General features: G+C 41.7%; 2 protein-coding genes across 3 annotated transcripts in view; one reads left to right on the top strand and one right to left on the bottom strand.

The window, feature by feature from the left end:
- Positions 1 to 1,976, bottom strand: part of ZFPL1 (zinc finger protein like 1) — a 19,455-nt gene extending 17,479 nt beyond the window's left edge. Inside the window, exons 1-2 of one of the 2 annotated variants that reach the window (XM_073604886.1) lie at positions 1,716 to 1,976; positions 459 to 525 (exon numbers count right to left, since the gene is read on the bottom strand). The gene's annotated coding sequence lies outside the window, so the exon portion shown is untranslated. The remainder of the gene's footprint in view (positions 1 to 458; positions 526 to 1,715) is intronic. The other variant, XM_073604885.1, reaches the window with a different exon arrangement.
- On the top strand, positions 1,973 to 22,267 carry CDCA5 (cell division cycle associated 5). Its single transcript, XM_073604883.1, has 8 exons — positions 1,973 to 2,255; positions 9,704 to 9,774; positions 12,674 to 12,736; positions 14,187 to 14,279; positions 15,349 to 15,441; positions 18,196 to 18,234; positions 18,477 to 18,971; positions 21,796 to 22,267. The coding sequence occupies exons 1-8, from the start codon at positions 2,195 to 2,197 to the stop codon at positions 21,874 to 21,876; spliced, it is 996 nt and encodes a 331-aa protein (XP_073460984.1). The 5' UTR covers positions 1,973 to 2,194; the 3' UTR covers positions 21,877 to 22,267.

The raw sequence follows: 22,267 nt of genomic DNA, 5'->3' as shown, positions 1-22,267 counted from the left end.
GCTGCCACCTTGCATGTAATATCAGCCCCAGCAGACTCAGAGCTGCCATTTGAAGTACTTGATTTTTCATCGCTTTTACCTGCATTTTTTAAGTTGATGACAAGATCACTTTAAGGTGACTATAAATTGTACAACCTCCTTTAGATCTGCCATCAATTATGAAGTACAAGGGACTGCCTCGCTGAATACAGATTGAAGGTATTGCTTGGGTTTGTCCTCATATAAAGTTTTGGTGAATCTAAAGTTTACCACACTTTACAATCTTCTTTAGATCTACCAACGACTATGTAGTGGAAGGGCCTGACTGGATATAAATGACATGGATTCATCAGGTAGGTCCTTCTATTACATAGATTTGGCAGACTTAAAGTGGCTGTAAACTCTTACATATACGCAGTGAAGTGACTGGCCTTGGGTGATACACAGAGATGAAACAAATCCTCCTACATAAGTTGTACCTGTTCATCTGCAGTCTTTTCTTCTTTACATTTGTTCAACGTGCTGAATTTATATAACTTGTCTGAGCTGTCAGAAAAAAAAAGGGGTGGAGAGCTGAAATGACACTCTACAGAGCTCAGTGAGAAGAGGTCTGAGAGCTGATTGTAGGAAAGGGACACACCCCATCCACACAGGGACAGAGCCAAGGCTGTCAATCTGCTGGAGGTCCCTCCCTGTCACCTTTTTTCTCTTGGTGTCAGGAAAACTTGTCAGAAGTGATTTGTGCCGATAGCAGAGGAACAAAGCAGCAGACAAAAATGACACTTCCTTCTTTTAATTGAGACAAGTACACACTATAGAGGGATATGCTTTGTTCATATTTCATGTCTGAGGTTTACAACCATTTTAAAAAATTGTAATGTGTATGGTGACCCTAAAGGAGATTGTACAGTCAGATAGTATTGTGTACTATGACAAGCTTTACAGTGATATTACCCCCCCCCCAATAGGTAGGCCTTTTATGACAGAAGAGACCCTGTCGGTCTCCCCTGTCTTAAATGCTTCCCCCTGTCAGTTAGCTGTAATGTACACTGAGCCACGCATGCGCAGCTCAGCTCAATATACATTATCGGCACCTGATCTCTGGTGTGATGATGTGACTCACATTCGCCAGCATGGACCAGCCATTCAAGTGGCCGAGGATACGGAACCCTGATAGAAGCCGAGGCAAAGATGAAAAGCACCAGGGACCTGCAGGATCAGTGACAGTGTAGAGCTGGAGGGCACATTATGTCAGGTAGGTCTGCTAGTAGGTGGTGCATTCTAGTACGCTATGACTTATTCCTGAAGAGGGACATTTATTTTCTGAGTTTATTACTGCTTTATGTAGATTCTGATTGGCCAGGTCAGGGTTAGTGATGTCTATGGCCACCAGCAAAGCACACTATAACCCCAGCTGATCGCAGGAGGATCGGTGATCACCCATCACGTTTATTTCTAGGCATTCCCCAGGACAGGCTCCTGCCATAGGTGTGCGGGGTGGGCTCCTCCTGCCATTTGTACTGGAATAAACATGCACGCTGGATGATCCGAGCATACATGTTCATTGAGGAATCTTTCAGCAGTCAAATCATGTCAGTGACAGTCCTGTGATGTCTATCTGGCACACCCCTTCCCATCATCACATCACAGAGCTCTGGTGTCTCCAGGCTTTTCATGTACACAGCACAGCCAATCTCCTGCAGGAAGCAGTAGTAGATATTTGCCATGTATCTTACCTTATCCTGCCAGGGTCAGACACGCCCCACCACCCAGCCTCTTCCCCTGCTCCTTCTTCTTCCAATATCCGGCCTCTGCTGCAGTCCAGGACCCCCTAACCTCCCAGCGCTTGTCATAAACAGCTGCTGACTTTTCTCTAATTTTTTTTTCCTCTACCTGACTCCTGTCTGCCACGTCTCTTCCGGGTGACAGTGACAAGCGTACGGCGCAGCGCCTACACCTCACTTCCGCCACACGTAACATGGAGGCGACTGGAGTTTTGCGCGTCACTTCCGCTTCCGGGGACAGAGCGGGCGCGGGCATTTTGAAAGCCTTTTTCGGGTGAACACGGCGGGGAACGGTGCGGCGGTGCTCAGGCGATAAATCCTGGAGATCGCTCAAGATCAGACCTCATTATTATACGAGGGGAGTGTGGCGGAGGCCGCGGTGGTGGAGGAGCCACGGATTGGCCATAGGGGCGGGAGACAGAGAAGAAATCATGTCTGATCAGAAGAAGAAGAGAGGCAGCAGCCGGGGCACAGTCACCTGGAAGAGAGACAGTGAGTGCGGGCGGGGGGAGGGGAGGCCACAGTGTCTCCATGACTGGGGGGGTCCATACATTACTGGCAGCTGATCTCACCCCCTGACAGCTCTGCCCAGGAAGTATTTTCTGTGTTCAGCATTGTCCAACCTATTACTAAAATGTCATGTGTGCACCCCGCTCCCAGGTCAGTGATGGCATTACTCTCCTACATGTAAAAATCAGAACCCCCAAACATTATGTATATATATTATTTTTTTTTAGCAGAGACCCTAGAGAATAAAATGTCACTTGGTGTTTGCGCTGTAATTTTTAAACACAATTTTTTTTGGAAAAAATAGTTTAATTTTAATGCAAAAAGACAATACTGTATGTAGCCCCATATTTTTTGGTTAAAATATGAAAGATGACGTTACGCTGAGTAAAGAGATACCGATGGTCACGCTTTAAAATTGCGCACACTCGTGGAATGGCGCTACTTCAGTACTTAAAAATCTCCGTAGGAACGCTTAACATTTTTTACAGGTTGCCTGTTTAGGCCTCTTGCACACTGCAGCTTGAAAAGGCTCAGTACAGTTTTTTTTTTTTTTTTTTTTTTACTGCGCTAAAATACAGCCTATTAATTGTAATGGGCGCCGTGTAGTAAAAAAAATCTGCATTTTTGGCCAGTAATTTACACCTAATGCGTGCAATTGCACACATTAGCGCGCAAATGTCCATTAACATATTGTGAACGTGAAAATTAGTTTTGCAAAGGCATATGCGCAAAAATACATACAAAGACAGCTGTAAAGGAGTATCATGTGCAAGAGGCCTTAGTTAGGCTGCTTTCACACAGAGGAGTCGGCGGTAAAGTGCTGCTATTTTTCGCGGTGCTTTACAGTTGTTTTTGGCCGCTAGCGGGGAACTTTTAACCCCCGCTAGCAGCTAAAAAAAGGTATAAAATGACCTGCAAAGAGCCACTGCAGTGGGGGTTCGGCAGCAGTGCCCATTCAGTTCAATGGGCAGGGGCGGTGTATACACCACTCCAAAGATGCTGCTTGCAGGAGTTTTTTTAACATCCTGTCAGCGCATCGCCTCAGTGTGAAAGCACGCAGGATTTCACACTGAGACTACAGGGGAGCTGTTTTTCAGGCACTATTTTTAGCCCAAAGGCGCGTGAAAAACGCCCCAGTGTGAAAGGGGTCTAACAAAGGAGTTTTAGTGCTAGAATTGGCTCCTGCTCGAACGTTCGGGGCAATACATCATGTGTGGTGCGAATGCCATTTACACATGCGTTCGCTTCTGCGCGCAAGCTTGAGGGGACAAAGGCACCTTTTTTTTTTTTTTTTTTTATCACCTTTTACGTGAAATATACGCATTACTTGTAATAGTAATACGTCATGACAGGTCTTCTTTGTGGAGATATCTTGGGTCAATATATCTCCTCTACCCTAGAAAGATGAGATAACAAAAAACATAAATCTCTGCTTTCAAGGGAAAAAACTGGCAAGGTTTACATCTGCCAGAGCCGAAAGTGACGCCATGACGTCGCTTCCAGCCTCCCAGGGTCCCAGAGAAGCACTATGTTAAGCTGCCATCGCATCTCCGGCTTTCCAATTGCACGGGAGAGCTCAGAGAGGCACCGAGAGTGGGGGGACGTCCCCTCCCACTGCCTGTAAAAGCAATCCATTGGCTAAACGTCAGCTAAGATGGCTTTTTTTTAATTATGTTGAATTCTGCAGAGCATTGCAAGCACAACCAGAGCATCAGGGGCAGTGCTAAGGCTCCTTCATGGTTTACATCCCACACCCAGGTGTGTACTCCATGGGGCTGGAGGAAGTAAACAATGGTCTACAAGTGTAGGGACATCAGCACACCTGTGTCAACACTCCCCTTCCACAGGCCAACTTGTAGTACTCCCATTGACTAATCCCTGTTAATAGAGGACACGGCTGAGAAGGCAAAGCTATGCACTACAACACTCAATTTAAAATTCTTAAGGAAGAAATAAACCGGACAGCACAGTAGAGCTGAATGATTCTGGCTAAAATGAGAATCACAATTTTTTTTTTTTTTTTTTTTGCTTGGAATAAAGATCACGATTCTCATGGCGTAACATCATCTTTTCACATTACGCACAAAAAAAAAAAAAAAAAAAATTGGGCTAACTTTACTGTTTTTTTTTTTTTTTTTTTTGTTTTTTTAAATTCATTGAAGTGTATTTTTTTTCCCCAAAAAATTATGTTTGAAAGACTGCTGCACAAATACAGTGTGACATAAAATGATGCAACAACCATTTATTTTATTCTCTAGGTATATATATATTTATTTCTATCTCTCCGGGGGTTCCAAGTAATTTTCTAGAAAAAAATACTGATTTTAACTTTGTAAGAAACACATGTCAGAAAAAGGTTTAGACTTTAAAGCGGCGTTCCACCCATTTAAAAGTCGGCAGCTACAAAAAGTGTAGCTGCTGACTTTTAATAAACACACAAGCCTCACTTCTCTTCCCCTCTCCGTAGTGCTGGCATTCTAACTGTGGGCGCCCAGCTGTGGCTTCACAGTCGGGCGCGGGAGCCACCCTGTGAATGGCCGGGCAATCTTCTGGGAGCTGTGACGTGTCCCAGAGGATTGCAGGGAGAGGTGATCTTCCTTCTGGCACCAGGGGAGAAAGTGGGAGCCGGGTGCCTATAAAAACTGGGTACCCGCTCCCCCCTCATGTCAGACCGAAGTTCATTCCTTTGATCTAAGAACGAAAAGTTACAATGTTTTATAGTTTTCTACCAGCACAGACAATGTTGTTTAAAACTTGGCAGGCTGCCCAGTTTTTTTTTTTCTTTTGACAGCTGAGTAAGCAGAGAACACTCTACACTTGTTACATGAATTAATCAGGAAATTCTGCATAGAGATCGTGAGGGGATTGAATCGAGATCACGATTTTTAACGATTAATCGTGCAGCTCTATAGCACATATCCCTCAGCACTGCCATACTTTTATGTTATGTTCTTTCTTAGACTTACTATTAAGGACATGACAAGAGGCAAATACATGTATACGTTCGTATAGACGCGGTGGTGTGGTGCTCTTGTTCTAGGACAACGTCATGTGACGGTGTCCCACTCTTGCCTCGCTTGCCTGCAGGGGGTAATCAGCAGCACGCTGTGTCGCTGGGACACGGCGCAACCCCAATCTTGGTAAAGAGCTGATGACACGGCTCTTTACCCATGTGATCAACTGGCCTCCACCTGTATAACCAGAAATTTAGAAGTATGGTTGACACAAATACAAACACACCTGTTGGCAGGTACCTCCTAGATAACAGATTCTGAAATCTTTCCCTCTCCTCTCATGCAGTGGGGTTTTTGGCTGATTCTTCCGCAGAGTCAGTAAGTGACAGCTAGGACCACGGTCTTAGTGAATTTGGCCAGAAGCTTAAAACCTGGTCATTTGACAATAGGCCCAAAAAACATTGGACAGGGCACATGGGCAGAGGTAGAGGGGGCGTCTTGTTTAACCCTCCTCAACAACCCGCCAAGTCACAGTGACTAGTGTCTCCCAGTGGGAGGAAGATTGAGGGTATTTCTCCCAGCGGGCAGCAGTCACCCCAAGTCCATTCATCCTGGACCTAGCGACAATGGGTACAGGCTGGAAGGTTCTTGCCAGCCACCAGAGCGATTTATTGGTCATCTTCCCTCCCCAAGATCGGGTTAAAGTGAGGGCCCTGGGTCTCCAAATTGGAGACTTGATCAAAAGGCCCTGATCCGGTTCCCTGGTCGGATTAGGGCAAGGGATTTTATACCCATATATTTGTCTTCAGAAAGCCGTCGGGAAAATATCGGCTTATTCCGAATCTCCGGTCTCTAAACCGTTCGATCAGGTACAAGCACTTTAGTATGGAGATGGTGTTCTCAATCAAAAACTTGCTTTACCCAAACTGCTGCATGGCCACTTTGGATTTGAGGGATGCCTATCTGCACATCCCTATTTATCCAGCCTTCCAAATATTCTTGAGACTAGCGGTCAAGATGGGAACAGATTTGGCACTTTCAATTTCGAGCCCTCCCCTTCGGTCTGTTCTCAGCCCTACGCATCTTTACAAAGGTGTAGCGGGAGGTTCTGGCTCCGCTAAGGTTAAAAGCGATAACTATTATCCCTTACCTGGACGACCTCCTAGTGGTGGCGGAGTCATACCAAAAGTTATTAGTGGATCTCCAGACCTTACAGGACTTCCTTTAATCTCTAGACTGGTTAAAGAGGGAGTCCACCTATAAAAAAAAAAAAAAAAAAAAAGTATTAAAAGCCCGCAGCTACATATACTGTAGCTGCTGACTTTTAATAAATGGACACTTGCCTGTCCTGGAGTCCAGCGATGTTGGTAGCCGAAGCCGATCAATTCCTCGGGTCTCAGCTCCTGCCGCTGCCATTCTCTGTGAGGGAATCGGGAAGTGAAGCGTTGCGGCTTCATTTCCCGGTTCCCTGCTGCGTGTCCTAAGTGGTCCCCGCTATCTCCTGGGACCTGTGTGTTTCCCAGGAGACAGCGGGGGGGTGCGGGAAGGGGCGTGACTCCCGCGGGAGTCTATTCCAGGAAGTGGGTGCAAATACCTGTAGTAGACAGGTATCTGCACCCTCCCCCCTGAAAGGTGCCAATTGTGGCACCGGAGGGGGGAGGAATCGGATGAGCAGAAGTTCCACTTTTGGGTGGAACTCCACTTTAATGAACAAAGAGAAGTCTTCCTTAATTCCGGCCCAGAAAGTGACATATCTGGGATAGACCAAAAAGTTTTTCTCCCGCAGGAGAAGGATGCAAAAAAATGTCAGCCTTGCAGACCAATCAGCCGATCTCGCTGAAAGAAGTTTCAAGAGCAGTGGGTCTGATGACCTCTTGCTTTCCCGCAGTGCCATGGGCAAGATTTCATCAACGCCCATTACAGCTGTTTCCACTAAGGTACGGAGACTCAATTTCCCTGGAATCAAGGGTCTTGTTACCCTCCAGGGTAAAAAGAAGCTTGTGGTGGTGGAAGACTCACCTGCACCTAACGAGGTCTACCATGGTCCATTCCTATATCCCAGAGGATCACAACGTTGCGAGTTCCTGGGGATGGGGAGCCCATCTCAGCAACACAATGGCATGGGGAGAATGGTCCTCAAGGGAAGCAAGAGCTTCATCAAATCGGAGAGCTTCTAGCAGTTCAGAGAGCCTTGCAGGCATTTCAAACGGAAATCAGGTCACAAGCTCCAAATTCTATCCGACAATATCACTACTGTTGCGTACCTCAACAAACAGGGAGGTATGAGGAGTCTGATACTTCAATCTATCCCCCAGGAGATTTTATCATGAGCAGAAGGGATTCTAGCCTCAATTACAGCAGTGCACCTGAAGGGGACACAAAACTGTCTGGCAGATTATCTTAGCCGCTACAGGGTATGTTGAGATAATTGGTCCCTTCATCCCGAAATCTTTGCGGGTCTCACCGACAGATGGGGCTGTCCCGAAGCGGACCTGTTTGCAGATCAGAACAATCGCAAGACAGAAGTTTTTTTTCTCTGAACCCAGCGGATCAATAAGGATCGATGGCCATGGATTCGCCAGAGCATTTGGCCTCTGTTACGCCTTCCTGCCGATCAGGCTAATTCCGGAAGTTTCTTCTAGAAGAAACGGATCTTATCCTAATGGCCCAAGAGGCCATCACTTTCCCTGTTACAGACTCTGGTCTTAGAGCCTCCACTGAGTCTTATGAAGAGACAAGACTTATTATCGCAGGGTCCAGTGTCGCACCCACAGGTGGTTTCCTTAAGCTTGACGGCCTGGTATCTGAAGAAAAGATACTAAGCGCCCAGGGGTTCTCTGACAAAGTAGTCAGGACCCTGGTAAATTGCAGGAAACCAGTCACTAGAGCCATATATTCCAAGGTCTGGAAGAAATTTAACTCATGATTATCTGAAAATCAAAGATTAACTCCTCCTTCAATTTTGGCAATTTTTTTCAAGAGGGTGTCGTCAAAGGTCTTTCAGTTAGTACTTTAGAGGTATAGACGGCAGCTATCAGTGTTTTTCTCCAATTTTATTTCTTGGAAAATCCCACTATAGTTAGATTCTTTAAATCTATTTCTAGGTCCAGGCCAGTAGTGGTTAGAAGTTGTCCAACCTGGGACCTGTCCCTGGTGCTTCAAACTCTGGTAGAATTCCCCTTTGAGCTCCTAGAGGATATTTCAGTTAAGTTACCGTACTTACCTTCAAAACAATTTTCCTTGTGGCAATTACCTCAGCTCGTAGGGTAAGTGAGTTACAGGCCCTATAAGTAAGGGTGCCTTTCCTCACAATTTTGGAGGATCGGGTTGTTTTGAAAACTGATCCAGGATTTCTGCCTAAAGTGGCCAGTACATTCCACAGATCCCAAGACATTGTACTGCCAACCTTTTGTAATTTGCCAAAGGGTGACCAAGAAAGAGAATTTTAGTTATTCAGACGTGAGAAGAATTCTTCTCATCTACCTTGAGGTCACCAAGACCATTAGAAAAACAGACGCCTTGTTTTGTGTGAAGTGTTGCCACCATCAATTTCAATTATTGTTTTAATGGTACATTTTCTCAGTTTAAACATTTTGATATGTTCTCTATTGTGAATAAAATCTGGGTGTATGAGATTTGCCAATGTTTTGGAATTGGGGTTGTCTTGTATGCCATTGTTCTGTTCTAAATAAAGACATTTGAAAGGGACGCTCCAGGGGGAAGCACCCTAAGATTCAGATGAGTAGGGGGGTTGGGGAATGTGCTCATGTTTCAAGTGATATCTTAAATTTGAATGAAACATAAGAAAGGTGAACTAAGCCTGCGAAAGCCCAACGTAACTGTTTAAAGTCCCCCAGTCTGAAATAAATATTTGTATTTTATTTTATTTTATTTTTTGTATCAAGTCAATTTTTATTTATTTTTATGGGGGGTTTTCATTTTTCACACGTCGTAAAGTGTAGGCAAACCTTGACAAACATTCAATTCAAGATTATCTCCTACCCCCGTATTTCAATACAGAATATAGCAATGCGTTATTACACTGTAGCCAAGGACATTTTGGTAGAATACTGATTTTCTCCATACAGGGGTTTTTATTTTTTTTTTTCCCCAAGAAGGTATAGCTTAGATTCATAAACAATTAACATTAACAAGCCTATCAACCACCTGCTTTTTATCTGTGCTTAGTAACCACATGTATTGGGATTAGCATTTTTGTATGACCAGTTATCTGCTGCAGCTAGTTACATTATTTTGTTGCCTTAATGTCTATTTTAGAATGACAAAAATATGTTCTTTTGTGTCCCTATTAATTAACAAACCTGGTAAGGACTGTATATAGTGTTTTTGTTTCTGCCAAAATACTGATTTTGTTTATGGTCGGTGATATGTCATCTTGCTCTTACTGCTTACAGATAATCCATTATTTTATGTGTTCAATAAATCAATTTATAGAAAAAAATAATAATTTTCCAGGTCTGTGTTCTCCACCCACCAGAAGATCTGAAAGAAATTCTGCTTCACTCAACAAATCCACAGATAGCCCGGTATGTATTTATGCAGTGTGTTTTATCTTCTGCAGCTTTAAATTATCCCTCTCTTGGATTTCCTCCCACGGCCCTAATTTTGTTTTATGTATTGCGGTGGGGGTCCAGCCCAATATTTTATAGCTGGATTACTGCCCTCTACACGTCCCATAAAGTGCATATCGTATACGCAGGTTTCAATTCACGGTTCCCAGTCTTTCAAGGTAGCAGACAAAGCTGCCCTCTCTACCCCTTGCTTTTTGCCATTGCAATTAAACCCCTGGCCCAACTTATTAGAGAACATCTAGATACCACCATCATAAACTTTCTCTATTTGCGGATGATCTCATACCATTTATCACTAACCCTCTTGTTGCCCTACCTAATCCAAACACCCTCCTAAATCAATTTTGCAAAATCTCCGTTCTCCAAATTAAACATGAATATAAACGTGAGTCCAAACACATAAATGTCTGTATCACCCATGTGATGAATGAATAAATTAATGTAAAAAGTCCATCAAAGAACTGGGGGATCCTTGTTAATATAAAGATAGTGCTCGATCCACCACCAAAAGATGTAAGTTGGCCGCTTACCAGAGAAACTATTAGACAAGCACCTGAACTACCGCAACATACAGGGATATACAAGGTAATACTGACATATAATCACACACATAGGTTGGACTTGTCTTTTTTTCGACCTCACCTACTATGTAACTATGTCCAGGCTGAAAGAAACCCCTTTTTTTGATCTTTTGCTTTTAAAGGCAAAGAAGAGATTCTCTCTTGGTTTAGAGTTTGGGTGTTTTTTTTTTTTTTTTTTTTTTTTGTGTTGGGGGTCAGGATAATAAAAGCAAAATGGCCACTAGTGTAATATGGGTACAAACAACTAACCTACACATATGTGGTGTCGTTGCAATCGTCAGGAGCAGGAGAGTTTGATTTGGGTTGTTCATTTGGTGGAAGTTTATGGTATTGGCAAGAAATATACTGCTAAATTAAAAAATATATGATTTTTGGTTTTACTATTTTGTGTCAGTTTTACTTTGGTAATATTTAAAAAAAAAAAACACTGGCGATATCCATTACCCTTCACCACCAAAAGAAAGCCCAATTTTGTTTTGAAAAAACATGGTATAATCCATCTGGATGCACAAAGTAGTTGTGATATGTACAGTTTTATTAACACATGCCAAAGTTTCAAAATTGTGCTTGGGCATTTATATTTGTTTTCCTCCTAGGTGTGAAGGGGTTAAATTACAATGGGTGAAATTATTTATTTATTTATGCAAAGGTGGACTTAGCCTTTTAACCACTTCCGGACCGCTGAACGCAGATATACGTCCTTGCTTTGAGGACGGATATCGTTGTTATGGCAGCAGCTAGCTGCCATAACCCCGGTATCCTCGTTCGGCCGGCGGTCCGCTACAAGATAAAAGTGGTCTCTGCCGCGCAAGATCGCTTTTATCGGTGGTGGGAGAGGGCCGCTCCGGTGCCCTCCGCTGCTTACCAGAGCCGTCGGCAGCGGCGGAGGCAAACTGGTCCTTCTGCTGGCTAGGCATGGAGACGAGTGAGGGGAAGATGTCCCCCACCCGTCTCCATGACATTGCAGGGCGGAAGCGACGTCAAAACGTCACTTCAGCACATGGCTCTTAAAGGGCCATTTTTTTTTTAAATCGTTTTTTTTAAATGACTTTTTTTTTTTTTTTTTTTTTTTTTTTTGCATTTTAGTGTAAATATGAGATCAAAAACAGTGCAAAAATAAAAGGTAAAATTAGAAAAATATATATATTTTTAAATGCGCCCTGTCCCGCCAAGCTTGCAAGCAGAAGTGAACGCATACGCGAGTAGCGCCCGCATATGAAAACGGTGTTCAGACCACACGTGAGGTATTTTTTTTCCCAAAAAAAGTGCACTTGTAAGAACGATGCGCAAATACGGTGTGACAGAAAGTATTGCAACAACCGGCATTTTATTCTCTAGGTGTTAGAAAAAAAATGTACGTTTGGGGGTTCTAAGTAATTTTCTAGCAAAAAAAAAAATGTTTTTAACTTGTAAAGAACACATCTAAAAAAGAGGCTTGGTCCTTAAGTGGTTAAAGTGATCCTGTAGTTTTTGTCCTGCATGGGCAAAGCACTGTTTGACTTCAGAGGAACAAAAGTCTGCATGACTTGCCTGTGCTCTGAATGTCCAACACAGCCTGTTCTGGGTACCGGCTGGGGGGGCGTTAATTGACGTTACCTCCTATGTGTGCAGGAGTTAAGGTGTCCTGCCACAGAGGCACTATGTTGGGAATGCTAACTGCTGCACGGAAGACTGCAAGCAGACATGTAAGTTTATTTTGTTGCAGAAAAGACAATAAAAAGCCTGCCAGTAATTTTTTTTTTTTTTTTTTTTTTTTTTTTTTTTTTTTAATTCAAACTTTAGTACTGCCCAAAAGGGAAGCCTGTTACAAATCACTTTTCATTTGCTATACTTTACCAATTAAAGTAACTGGTTTCCCCCAGTGTTTTGACGTCAAATTTTGATTTAGTTTTAAGTCCGTCTTTAGACTAAAATGCAGTTTGTCATCTGAATTGTTTTTTAGTTGTATTTTAGTCTGTTAAAATTAGTGTTAATTTATTGGCCAAAAATATTTGTCGACAAAATTTAACACTGGTTTCCACTGAGCCAGTTCACAAATGCATATAATAATGCAATCGAAAATTCTCTCTGGGTGCTGTGATGTTAAGATGGTTGACAGTGTTCAAACACAGAGCCTGTACCAAAAATCCTATTTACAGATTTTCTCAAAATTTCAGAAATCTAAATAGTGGGTTCCCAAACTGCCAATTTTCTGTTGCTGATTAATGAGCAATAGCATTAATTTTGAAAGTAATACCTTGAATGTTAATGATGTTCCCTTTCAATATATTTAGGTACCTGCACCAGTTATGAAGCTATCGATCACGGCTAAGAAAATCATGCCCAGGAAGACGCTGGTAAATTAAAACATCTTCTTAAGACAACTGTACATTGCACTAGTTGATTTTAGTGACTTTTTTACCGTCCTGTGTTTAACCACTTCCTGCCATATCATATGACATCCTCAGATTGATTTTGTTATACTGATATGATGCCTGCAGCTACAGGCATCATCCTGGTATTAAAATTTTCAGCTGGCGATTCTCTTTGTTGTAGAAGTGATTTGAACAGCTATACAGCCACTTGATCACTCCTTTAGGTGGTGGAAGATGACCTGTCACAGCTCATGCTATCACAAGGGATGATGTTCATCCCTTGTGATAGCAATAAAGTTGATAAAAAAAACAAACGTACAGCATTAACTACATTTAAATAACATAAATAATAAAATAGTTAAAGCATGATCACACGCAAATAGGTCCCATGCACTTTTGTAAACGATAACCCTAATATTTTTATGCGCTAGGTGCAATAGGAAACTGCTGCACTGAATCCTCTGGATACAAGGAGTTGCAAATAAGATAAAAAAATTTTTGCAATCTCCTATATTACTATACCCACAATTACAAAAGATGATCACCTATTTATATATGTGAAAACATTGTTTGACAAGAAACCCAATGTGAAGTTCCACCTTGAAAATAATAAACTACACAGTGTGACCAAAAATTAACAATATTGCATAAAAGTGAAAGGTAAAAAATAAACATAAAAAGTCCATGTCCAGCGTCCAATTATGGTCCAAAAAAGGACAATGCACTTAAAATATGAATGCTGTGTGCCATGACCCCCACAAGCGGTGCTCCCAGGTCACCAAATAACCCCTGGGGTCAACCTTCAGCTCCAACTTTTTTTTTTTTTTTTTTTGTACATTTCTTTTTAATAATGTTTACATAGTAAAAAAAAGTAAACAACCTCGCTATCAATGCAGCAGGCAATCCCCTAATAGACCCAACGGTAGTGCAAGTATGAGAGAGCCTTCTAGATCCACAGCCCACCACCATGTAGACAACACCCCCCCCCCCCCCCCCTCAATGACATCTAGAAAATCACGGAATTGGAATCAGCGGAATTGCTCTATTAACAAGCTCCTTCCAGTACGATAGTGAAGGCATCATGGCTCTCTTCCAGTAGAGGATCAGTGCCTTGCGCGCGTAAAACAAACGACAACGTAGGTGCCAAGTAAGCATGTTGCCACCGTCAAGGGCCAGCCCCAAATTTTTAAATTGGAAGTTTATGGTGGGTGAGGGTTTCAGGGGCTCCCAAGAAAATCTGCAACAGGTATGGCAGGTTTACTTTAGTTTGCACCCACAGAAAATCTACAGCCTGCCATGTTTTCATGACTCGTAAGAGATTGTCTTACCCTGGATCTTGCTTTGAAACCTCCGTGTATACCAAGATTTACTTTGATATAATATGGAAGCAAAATGTTAATCTGTAACCTTATTGCATCTTTGTCTTTTCCAGGCTGCACTTGCATTTGCTGAGTCTCAACCCAAAACTTCTTCCCCTGCACAAAAACCAGCTACTGCTGTAGCCACTCCTTGGGCCACCCCTAAGGTAAGTCTTCTAAATGTAAATGGTGCAATCCAAGAACCCATCAATAAGCAGAGGAATTACAGCTGGTAATGACCTCAAAGCATTACGGCTTGGTCTTCAAAGTTACATTCTTGATTTTACAGTAAAGAGATTCATGGGGGCAACCCTCAGCCCCAATTTTTAATTTTTTTAAATTGGAAGTTTAACCGCTTGTGGACCGCCCACTGTAGATATACTGCGGCAGGGCGGCCGCTCTGCGCCAGATCACGTACCTAGTACGTTACCTGCACGGCATAGAGAGCGCCCCGCCTGTGCTGCGATTGACTGCAGCACTAACCAATTGGCGACTGCCAGCCGCTAATTGGTCGCCCACACCTGATGATTGGCTCCGGACATTATGGAAGAGAGCCCTGTTTAGGTAAACAAACACAGGGCTCTCTTCTGACGGCAGCAATGTGCTGCTTCCTTTATTTTTTATTTATTTTTTTTTTTTGCAAAGCATACCCTTTGCTTATTAAAAAAACGCGCGCACAAAGTACACAGTAACACATATTGGCCACACATTTAACCCTTCGGACGCTATGGATGATCACCCCTTTCCCTGCCAGTGTGTTTAGTACAGTGACAGTGCATATTTTTAGCATTAATCACTGTATTGGTGTCGCTGGTTCCCAAAAGTGTCAGTCTCGCTATAAGTCATTGATCGCCGCCATAGTAGACACTATAACTTTTGCGCAAACCAATCAATATACGCTTATTGGGGTTTTTTTTTATTGTGTTTTATAGCAGAAAGTAAAGAAAACATTTTTTATTTTTTTTTCAAAATTGTCAGTCTTTTTTGTTTTATAGCGCAAAAGGTAAACCTTCTGGAGCTGAAGTAGTTAATGTGACATCTGAGTTTCAGGGGCTTCCAAGGAACCCTGCAGCAGATGTGACAGGTTTACTTTTGCTTGTACCCACAGAAAATTTGTGGCTTTCCATGTTCTTATGACTAGCGATTGTCTTATTCTGGATCTAGCTTCATATTGTATGGTATACAAAAATTACCATGGTATTCTGTAGCCATATTGTATATTTTTTTCTTTTCCAGGCTGCACCTATGTCTGCTGAATCTCAACCCAAAGCTACTTCCACTGCACAAAAGCCAGCTACTGCTGTAGTCACTCCTCGGTTCACCCCTAAGGTAAGTCTTCTCAATGTAAAGAAAAAAGTTCAGTGCGCTACTCAAATAATAATGTGAATATAAAAAAATGAAAAAATTAGAGTTCATATGGAAAATGATGGTATCATAAACCGGAGGTGTGATTCCTCTTAAATCTTCAGTAAATCTTCTATGGATCTTCTAAGACAGTGCAGAAACAGGAAAAGGGGGCTGCTTACCAGATTTGATGGATCCCCACCACAGAGATCATGCGAGCCTGAACAAACTCCTCTCGGGGGTCAGGAACAGCTGGTCTTTGAGTAGAGACAGACTTCCCTCCACGCCTGGTAGTTGAAATTTCAGAGGCGGCAATCAGGAACACTTTCCTCCATTAGCTGCTCCAGCAAGACCACTCGTAGCAGGAAATAGTATATCTTAAAAGAAAAAGAGGCGCTTCATTGTGCAGTAGTTTAAAATGCTTTAATCCATGAATGGACAACTGACATCAAAGCATTGGCAGGGTAAAACACCGTAGCAATTAAAAAACACAGCCGAAGCCGATCAGCTGAGAGTGTGGTGACGTCAGGTCCTCTGGCTCCACCCAGTATTCTCAAAGTAAATGGTGCAATCCAAGAACCCCCTCAATAGGCAGGATAACAATATGTACTATTTATCCAGCGTTGGTATATACCAGTGTTTCTCAAACTTTTTTTGTCTTGCGCACCAAAAAGATCTAAAAATTTTCACGGCTCACCTGAAAAGATTTAACAATTTTTGTGGTGAAGAACTTATTTATTTTTACATATATATTTAATTTTAAATTTAATGTGAAGGAAAGATGTGCCTGCTTTCCAGAGCAAGGGATTTGTACTTTCCCTTGCTTTTCATGTAACAGTTTCAATTTCAGAGTTCCAGACATGATTAAATATTTCTCCATCGCTACACAATGAACAAACTTTATTTATAAGCATCAAAGTTGGAATGGAATGGTCTCTATTATAATATAATTAGAGCGATCGAGTTCTCCTGAGATCTCGCACAAGTCTTGTGTTACAAAAGGTACCAATAAACGACAGATTAAGTTTTTATATATGTTAATTTAATTTTTTTTTTTTAACTTTTGCAACATTAATTTGCCATTTAATTATTAAAAAATTTAATGCAAATCTCACGTGGCACACTGTTTGAGAATCACAGGTATATACAGTAAAAAATAATTGAATTGCTTATTTGAAAAGCTGGCTAGGAAGCACAGTTGTAATGGACCAGTTGAAATGCTGTCTGTTATAATGTAAATTGCTTACATCTAAAAGTATTTTAAACGTTTTTTCTAAGACGATCAGTGTGTAAGCTTGGTAACACTCAGCTGATTAAAGTGTATGTCCAAGCATTACCCAAATTTTACCCCAAGCCTTCCTCTTCCATTCTAAAGCATGTCAGTTCAGTTTCTACTGATGTAGACACACCCCAGAACTTTATCTTGGAAGAGCTCTTTCCCTACACACAGTGTAGTCCAGCAGGCAAGGTTGACAATGCTGGTTGGGATTTTAGTGCAGCAGAAGAGCTGTTATCAGCCCAAACAGGACATTACAAGCACCCTGGATTTCTGACAGATCAACATCTATTTTCTGCACTTGCAGGGATAAAGTATGGTGAAATGTTCATGCAATGGAAGGGGATGCACTGAATTTTTTTGTTTCATGTTTTTTCTGTGTGACGTGCAGTTGAGTGTTCATGGCATACTCTGCTTCAGGAGTGCAAAACCTGCTAAAAAATCACTCTGCATAATTATCTGTAGCCCTTTCTTTTGACTGGAGATTGAGTTTGGAATGAATTTCAGGCAAAAAAAAAATCTATGGCTAAATGCACCTCATATTTAGTTGCATTTGGCTCCCAAGCAACTCCTAATCAGTGTGGATGACTATTGTATACTGTAAGCTGTAAGTGTGTTTGGATACAGATGCCTCTAAAGACATGTATTGGTATAAAATTCACCACATTTCAAGACAGAACTTTGCCGCCTCTTCAGGTATACTGCATATAGTATAATCTGACAGTTTTAAAGTTATTATGAAACGTTCTATCTGCCTAAGATGTGCATTGATCATTTAGTTTCATTTGTTGCCCTGTACATGCAGCCTATAGTAGACTAGACCTTCATATTCCTGTGCCAGAAGTTTGTTTGTGCTCAAACATGCCGCATGACCTGTGTCTGTAGAACCACCATTTTTCTGTGAAGAAACTTCATATCCCCCAAACCCTGGGTCTTTCAGTCTATGCAGGTGAGAGCTAAGTAGTAATTAGATCTGAAACAGACACAAACAGGCAGCGCAATTAATCGAGAACTCGCCTTACTGGAAGAGATGTTTCATAACATTAGCACTCCCACATTTATGATGCAACGCAGCAGAGGAAATGGCAAGGATTGGACATTGTGTGACCCAGAACAAAAAGTTGCTTGTCCCTTGGGACAAGCTCACTGAACCCATCATTACAAGGTAAGGCAAACAAACAACACAGGGAATATAACCACAATAGTTAAAACCACAAAAACATTTGAAAGTGTGCAATGCCTTTAGATAACAAACTTAACAAAGGGGGAGGGGCACCAAATGAAAGAGAGAGAGTCAGATTGTTGCTTTTACTGGAGGAGGTGAGGCTCCATGTCAAACCACATTGGATTATCCTAATGTTTCTAAGCATTTGTACCTGAACATTGGATCAACACATTTAATTTTGCTAAACGGTTTTGATTTGTCTAATTTTTTTTTTTTTTCTTTTTCCTTTTACATTTAGGTTTCCAGTGTTACACCTACTCTACGAAGAAGTTCAAGGGTATGTTATCCCAGTAATGCAGCTTTGTGCTTGCATCCATTTTTTTAAAAGTAGTTGAGAAATCAAAGTCTCAAATGTTCCCATGACAGGTGTACATTTTGCATACTTATTAAAAAAAATATATACAGCAGAATAATTTAGACATAACTCCATTCGGTAGTGATTTCTTAATTTTCTGTGAAGCCTGAGCTCAGCCAATATTAAAATTTGTTTCTAAACCTCTTTGTGTTTATACTCTTCAGGTTTCACCAAATTCAGAAAAAGAAAATGCAGTCCTTGATAAGTCTCAAGGTATGCATAATGGAGCTAAAGATCAGCCTGTTTCTAAAATAGATATCTTGTCTCCGATCCCCCTGAATGTCCCTCAGTCTCCTTCCTATGATGACAGAGCGAAGGTGATGTCTCAGAAAGTGCGACGTTCCTACAGTCGCTTGGAAATGTCATTGAATGGTGGCTCGTTTCTCTACAGTCCCACCAGAAACACTGACTCAGATACTTCCACTCCAAACCCAGCCCCACAAGCAGGGCGTAGGTCACTTTTTGGGTTTGATAAACTTGGTTCTGAAAGCCCAGAGGAAGAAGCAGAGAAAAACCTAGGAGAGGAAAATAAACAGATAAATAATAAAAGTGCAAGTGGAACATCAATGGGACTCGCTGCAGAAGAACCAGATACTAATATTCCTGGAGTAGCATTAGCCAAGCAGAAGAGGAGGAAACGGAAGGTTCCACAAATTGGGGTGAGAACTCTGGGTATTATCAGCCATGCAGAATGCTATTCATGATTTGCTAGAGGGTTTTGATTAGTTTGTCTTTCACCAGTCATCATCCTAGATAAAATATGAGAGGTTCCTCCCACCAACAATGGAAGGCTCACAAATGGAAGGCTCACAAATGAATTATTTAGGTATATGCCCAGACATTTTCCTTAGTTCTTGTGTTTCCTCTAGAAACAGGTAACATTATTGGAAACCTAGGATGTCAACTTTTGGCCTCTTGTGTCAGTTGCAGGGGCCTCACAAAAATGGAGTAGACTTTCTAAATCACTGAGAGTGGACAATGCAGCCTGAGGGACCAAGCTCTGCTAAAAGAGGACAGGCAGGGAGGCACACACTTGGGGACAAAAACTGCACAGCAGCTGTGGGGGTCAAAGAGGGGCAAGCTGTTTATTTGTCACTGATTGTGTGCAGAGATTAGGTCAGACAAGAAATTGTCACTAATTCAAATCCCTTTCTGATCCTCAAAGTTCCATACATACACATAATGTATATTAGATGGGACTTTTAAATCGGGGCTGTTGCCAGCTAATGTTTTGATCTATAGAAGTCTGCCCAAATGTTTATTCATCATCTGTTATCCATTCTGAATCTCCCTCCAGAGTTACAAGGGAGCAAAAAAATACTGTAAAATTTTGCCCTGGGGGATAATACCGCATTTGCTAAAGACCAAACGGATTTAAACTGATATAAGGATTCATCAAGCGCACACCTGTTCTGCATCATTATACAAGAAAGATGATGCAATATTTGCAGAATTAAATTTTGTGGCACCTAAGCAGCCGTGAACACAAATTCCCTAAATGGTTCATGGTGAACCTATTACTTTCAGGGCAAAGTAAAGGGTCCTCTCAGAAGCCCACTTCTAAAGATATTAACCCTTGCATTCCCTGTGCTCCCATGCTGCCCTGTTTACCTGTTAGGGCCAGGAGTAAAGAAGCCCTGTATTAAGTCAGTGTCAAAACTTGCACAGGGGGCCATGGGCTCTTCCTTTTTTCCTTCATCCCAGTATAACAGTGCTTGAATCTGGTGAACAGTGAGCACTGCAGCATGTGAGGAAATTGTCACCATACCCAGAAGTACCATAATACTTCACAGGACTCTGACTTGTGGTGGGAGCAGGAAGAAGGCAAGCATATACAGCAGTGAAAACAGTTACTTTGACCTGAATGGGTGAAATGATAGGTTTCTGGTAATAAACTCTTTGAGTAATGTCAGCACCAAGAAAAACTGAGTGCAATTAAGCCATATGCTCGTTCAATAAAAGTAAACAAAGTCTGGCATGCCACTGTATGCAGAAACAGTATCATGTTTAATTTAAAAAAAAAAGCTTTAGTTGCCCAAAGACCAGAGCACTTTTTGCGATTCGGCACTGCGTCGCTTTAACTGACAATTGCGCAGTAGTGCGACATTGCTTCCAAACAAAATTTATGTCCTTTTTTCCCCACAAATAGAGCTTTCTTTTGGTGGTATTTGATCACTTCTGCTGTTTTTATTTTTTGCTCTATAAACAAAAAAAATCAACAATTTTGTAAAAAAAACGCATTATTTTTTGCTATAATAAATATCCCCACAAAATATATATAAAAAAACATTTTTTTCCCTCAGTTTAAGCCGATACGTATTCTACATATTTTTGGTAAAAAAAAAAATCACAATAAGCGTTTGATTGGTTTGCACAAAAGTTATAGCGTCTACAAAATAGGGGATAGTTTTTAATAATTTTTTTTTTTTTTTTTACTAGTAATGGCGGCGATTAGCGTTTTTTTTTTTTTTTTTTTGTGACTGCGACATTATGGCGTACATATCGTACACTTTTGGCGCGATTTTGGGTCCATTCACATCTATACAGCAATCAGTGCAATTAAAAATGCATTGATTACTGTGTAAATGTGACTGGCAGTGAAGGGGTTAACCACTAGGTGGCGCTGTAGGGGTTAAGTGTGGCCTAGGGAGTGATTCTAACTGTGGGGGGAGGGGCTATGTGTGACACAACATTGATCACCGCTCCCGATTACAGGGAGCTGTGATCAGTGTCATTAGGCAGAACGGGGAAATGCTTGATTACATCAGCATTTCCGTTTTCTTCCTCTCCGTGAGACGATCGCAGGTATCCCCGCGGACATCGAGTCCGTGGGAGCCACGATCACACTCACGGAGGTCGCGCCTTAATCTGCCTGTACGTGCCCTTCTGCCAACGTATATCGGTGTGAGCCGGTCGGCAAGTTGTTAAAAAAGCACAGCTCGAGCTCCAGTCCAGGGAAGTGACTTTGTCTAGGCTTAGATGATGTCCTCAGTCTGCTGGCAGAAGGAAGCATTTCCTCTGTCTCCTCACCCGGTGATAAGTCTGTGTTTTATTGTAACAAGGTGAGAGGCTGTAACAGGAGGTAGATATTTTGTGAACATGGCCAAGAACTATAGAGGCACCAGGATTTACATGCATGACCGTGTCCTCTGAGCCTGCATCTCGGTCCAGGGAGTATATGCTGATCCTGGATGATAACTCAGTAAATATGGTCTCATAAAGGTGAGCACTGTCAGCGGAATCACTGTGATCTCCATGAGAGGGTAATAAATACCTAGGTTTATATAACCACATTACTTGACATGTAAGCATGCCAAAGTATCTGCTGCAGGGTCCATTTTAAGCAAAGATAGCTGAGAGTTTGTATCAGCCCCCATATGCTGTAATAACTCTTTGTTCATCAGTTGCCATCCTGTTGTGTGTGAATGTTTTTCTTAATAATAACTTGGGTATAATGTAGTTATTTCTGTTCCTATTTTTCAGGTATATGAGCTTGACGAATGGGCTGCTACCATGAATGCCCAGTTTGAAGAGGCTGAAAAGTTTGATCTAGTAGTGGAGTGACAGAAACTGGGACTGTATTGCTATGGACCTTCTCTTGTACATATATTTCCTATAGACCTTTTTAGATACATTTTTATTTCTTATTTACATCTTTGTCTCTTTGTATGTTTTTAGAAAGGTGGTTTTATGCTAAATATATCTTGTAATAAGAGCTGTTTCTTTTATAATTTGTAGTTTCTAAACTGTAAATGTCATTCAGAATTACAGGTATCTAATAGCTGTCCCCATTGTAGTAATTGAGATTAGTAAATCTAAAGTGAATATGGCCCACATGAAGGCTAATTTAGTAGTCCTTACTCCTAGAATGTCAGTTTACAAAAGCAAAACCTGGACTCTTCTTATAAGCAAATGCTGGAAACTTGGAACATACATACTGACAAAAAAATGTGAA

Source organism: Aquarana catesbeiana, linkage group LG11, assembly GCF_042186555.1.
Source record: "Aquarana catesbeiana isolate 2022-GZ linkage group LG11, ASM4218655v1, whole genome shotgun sequence".
Classification (NCBI taxonomy): Eukaryota; Metazoa; Chordata; class Amphibia; order Anura; family Ranidae; genus Aquarana; species Aquarana catesbeiana.
The sequence above is the reverse complement of the archived record's forward strand: the minus strand, read 5'-3'. Positions and strand labels throughout refer to the sequence as shown.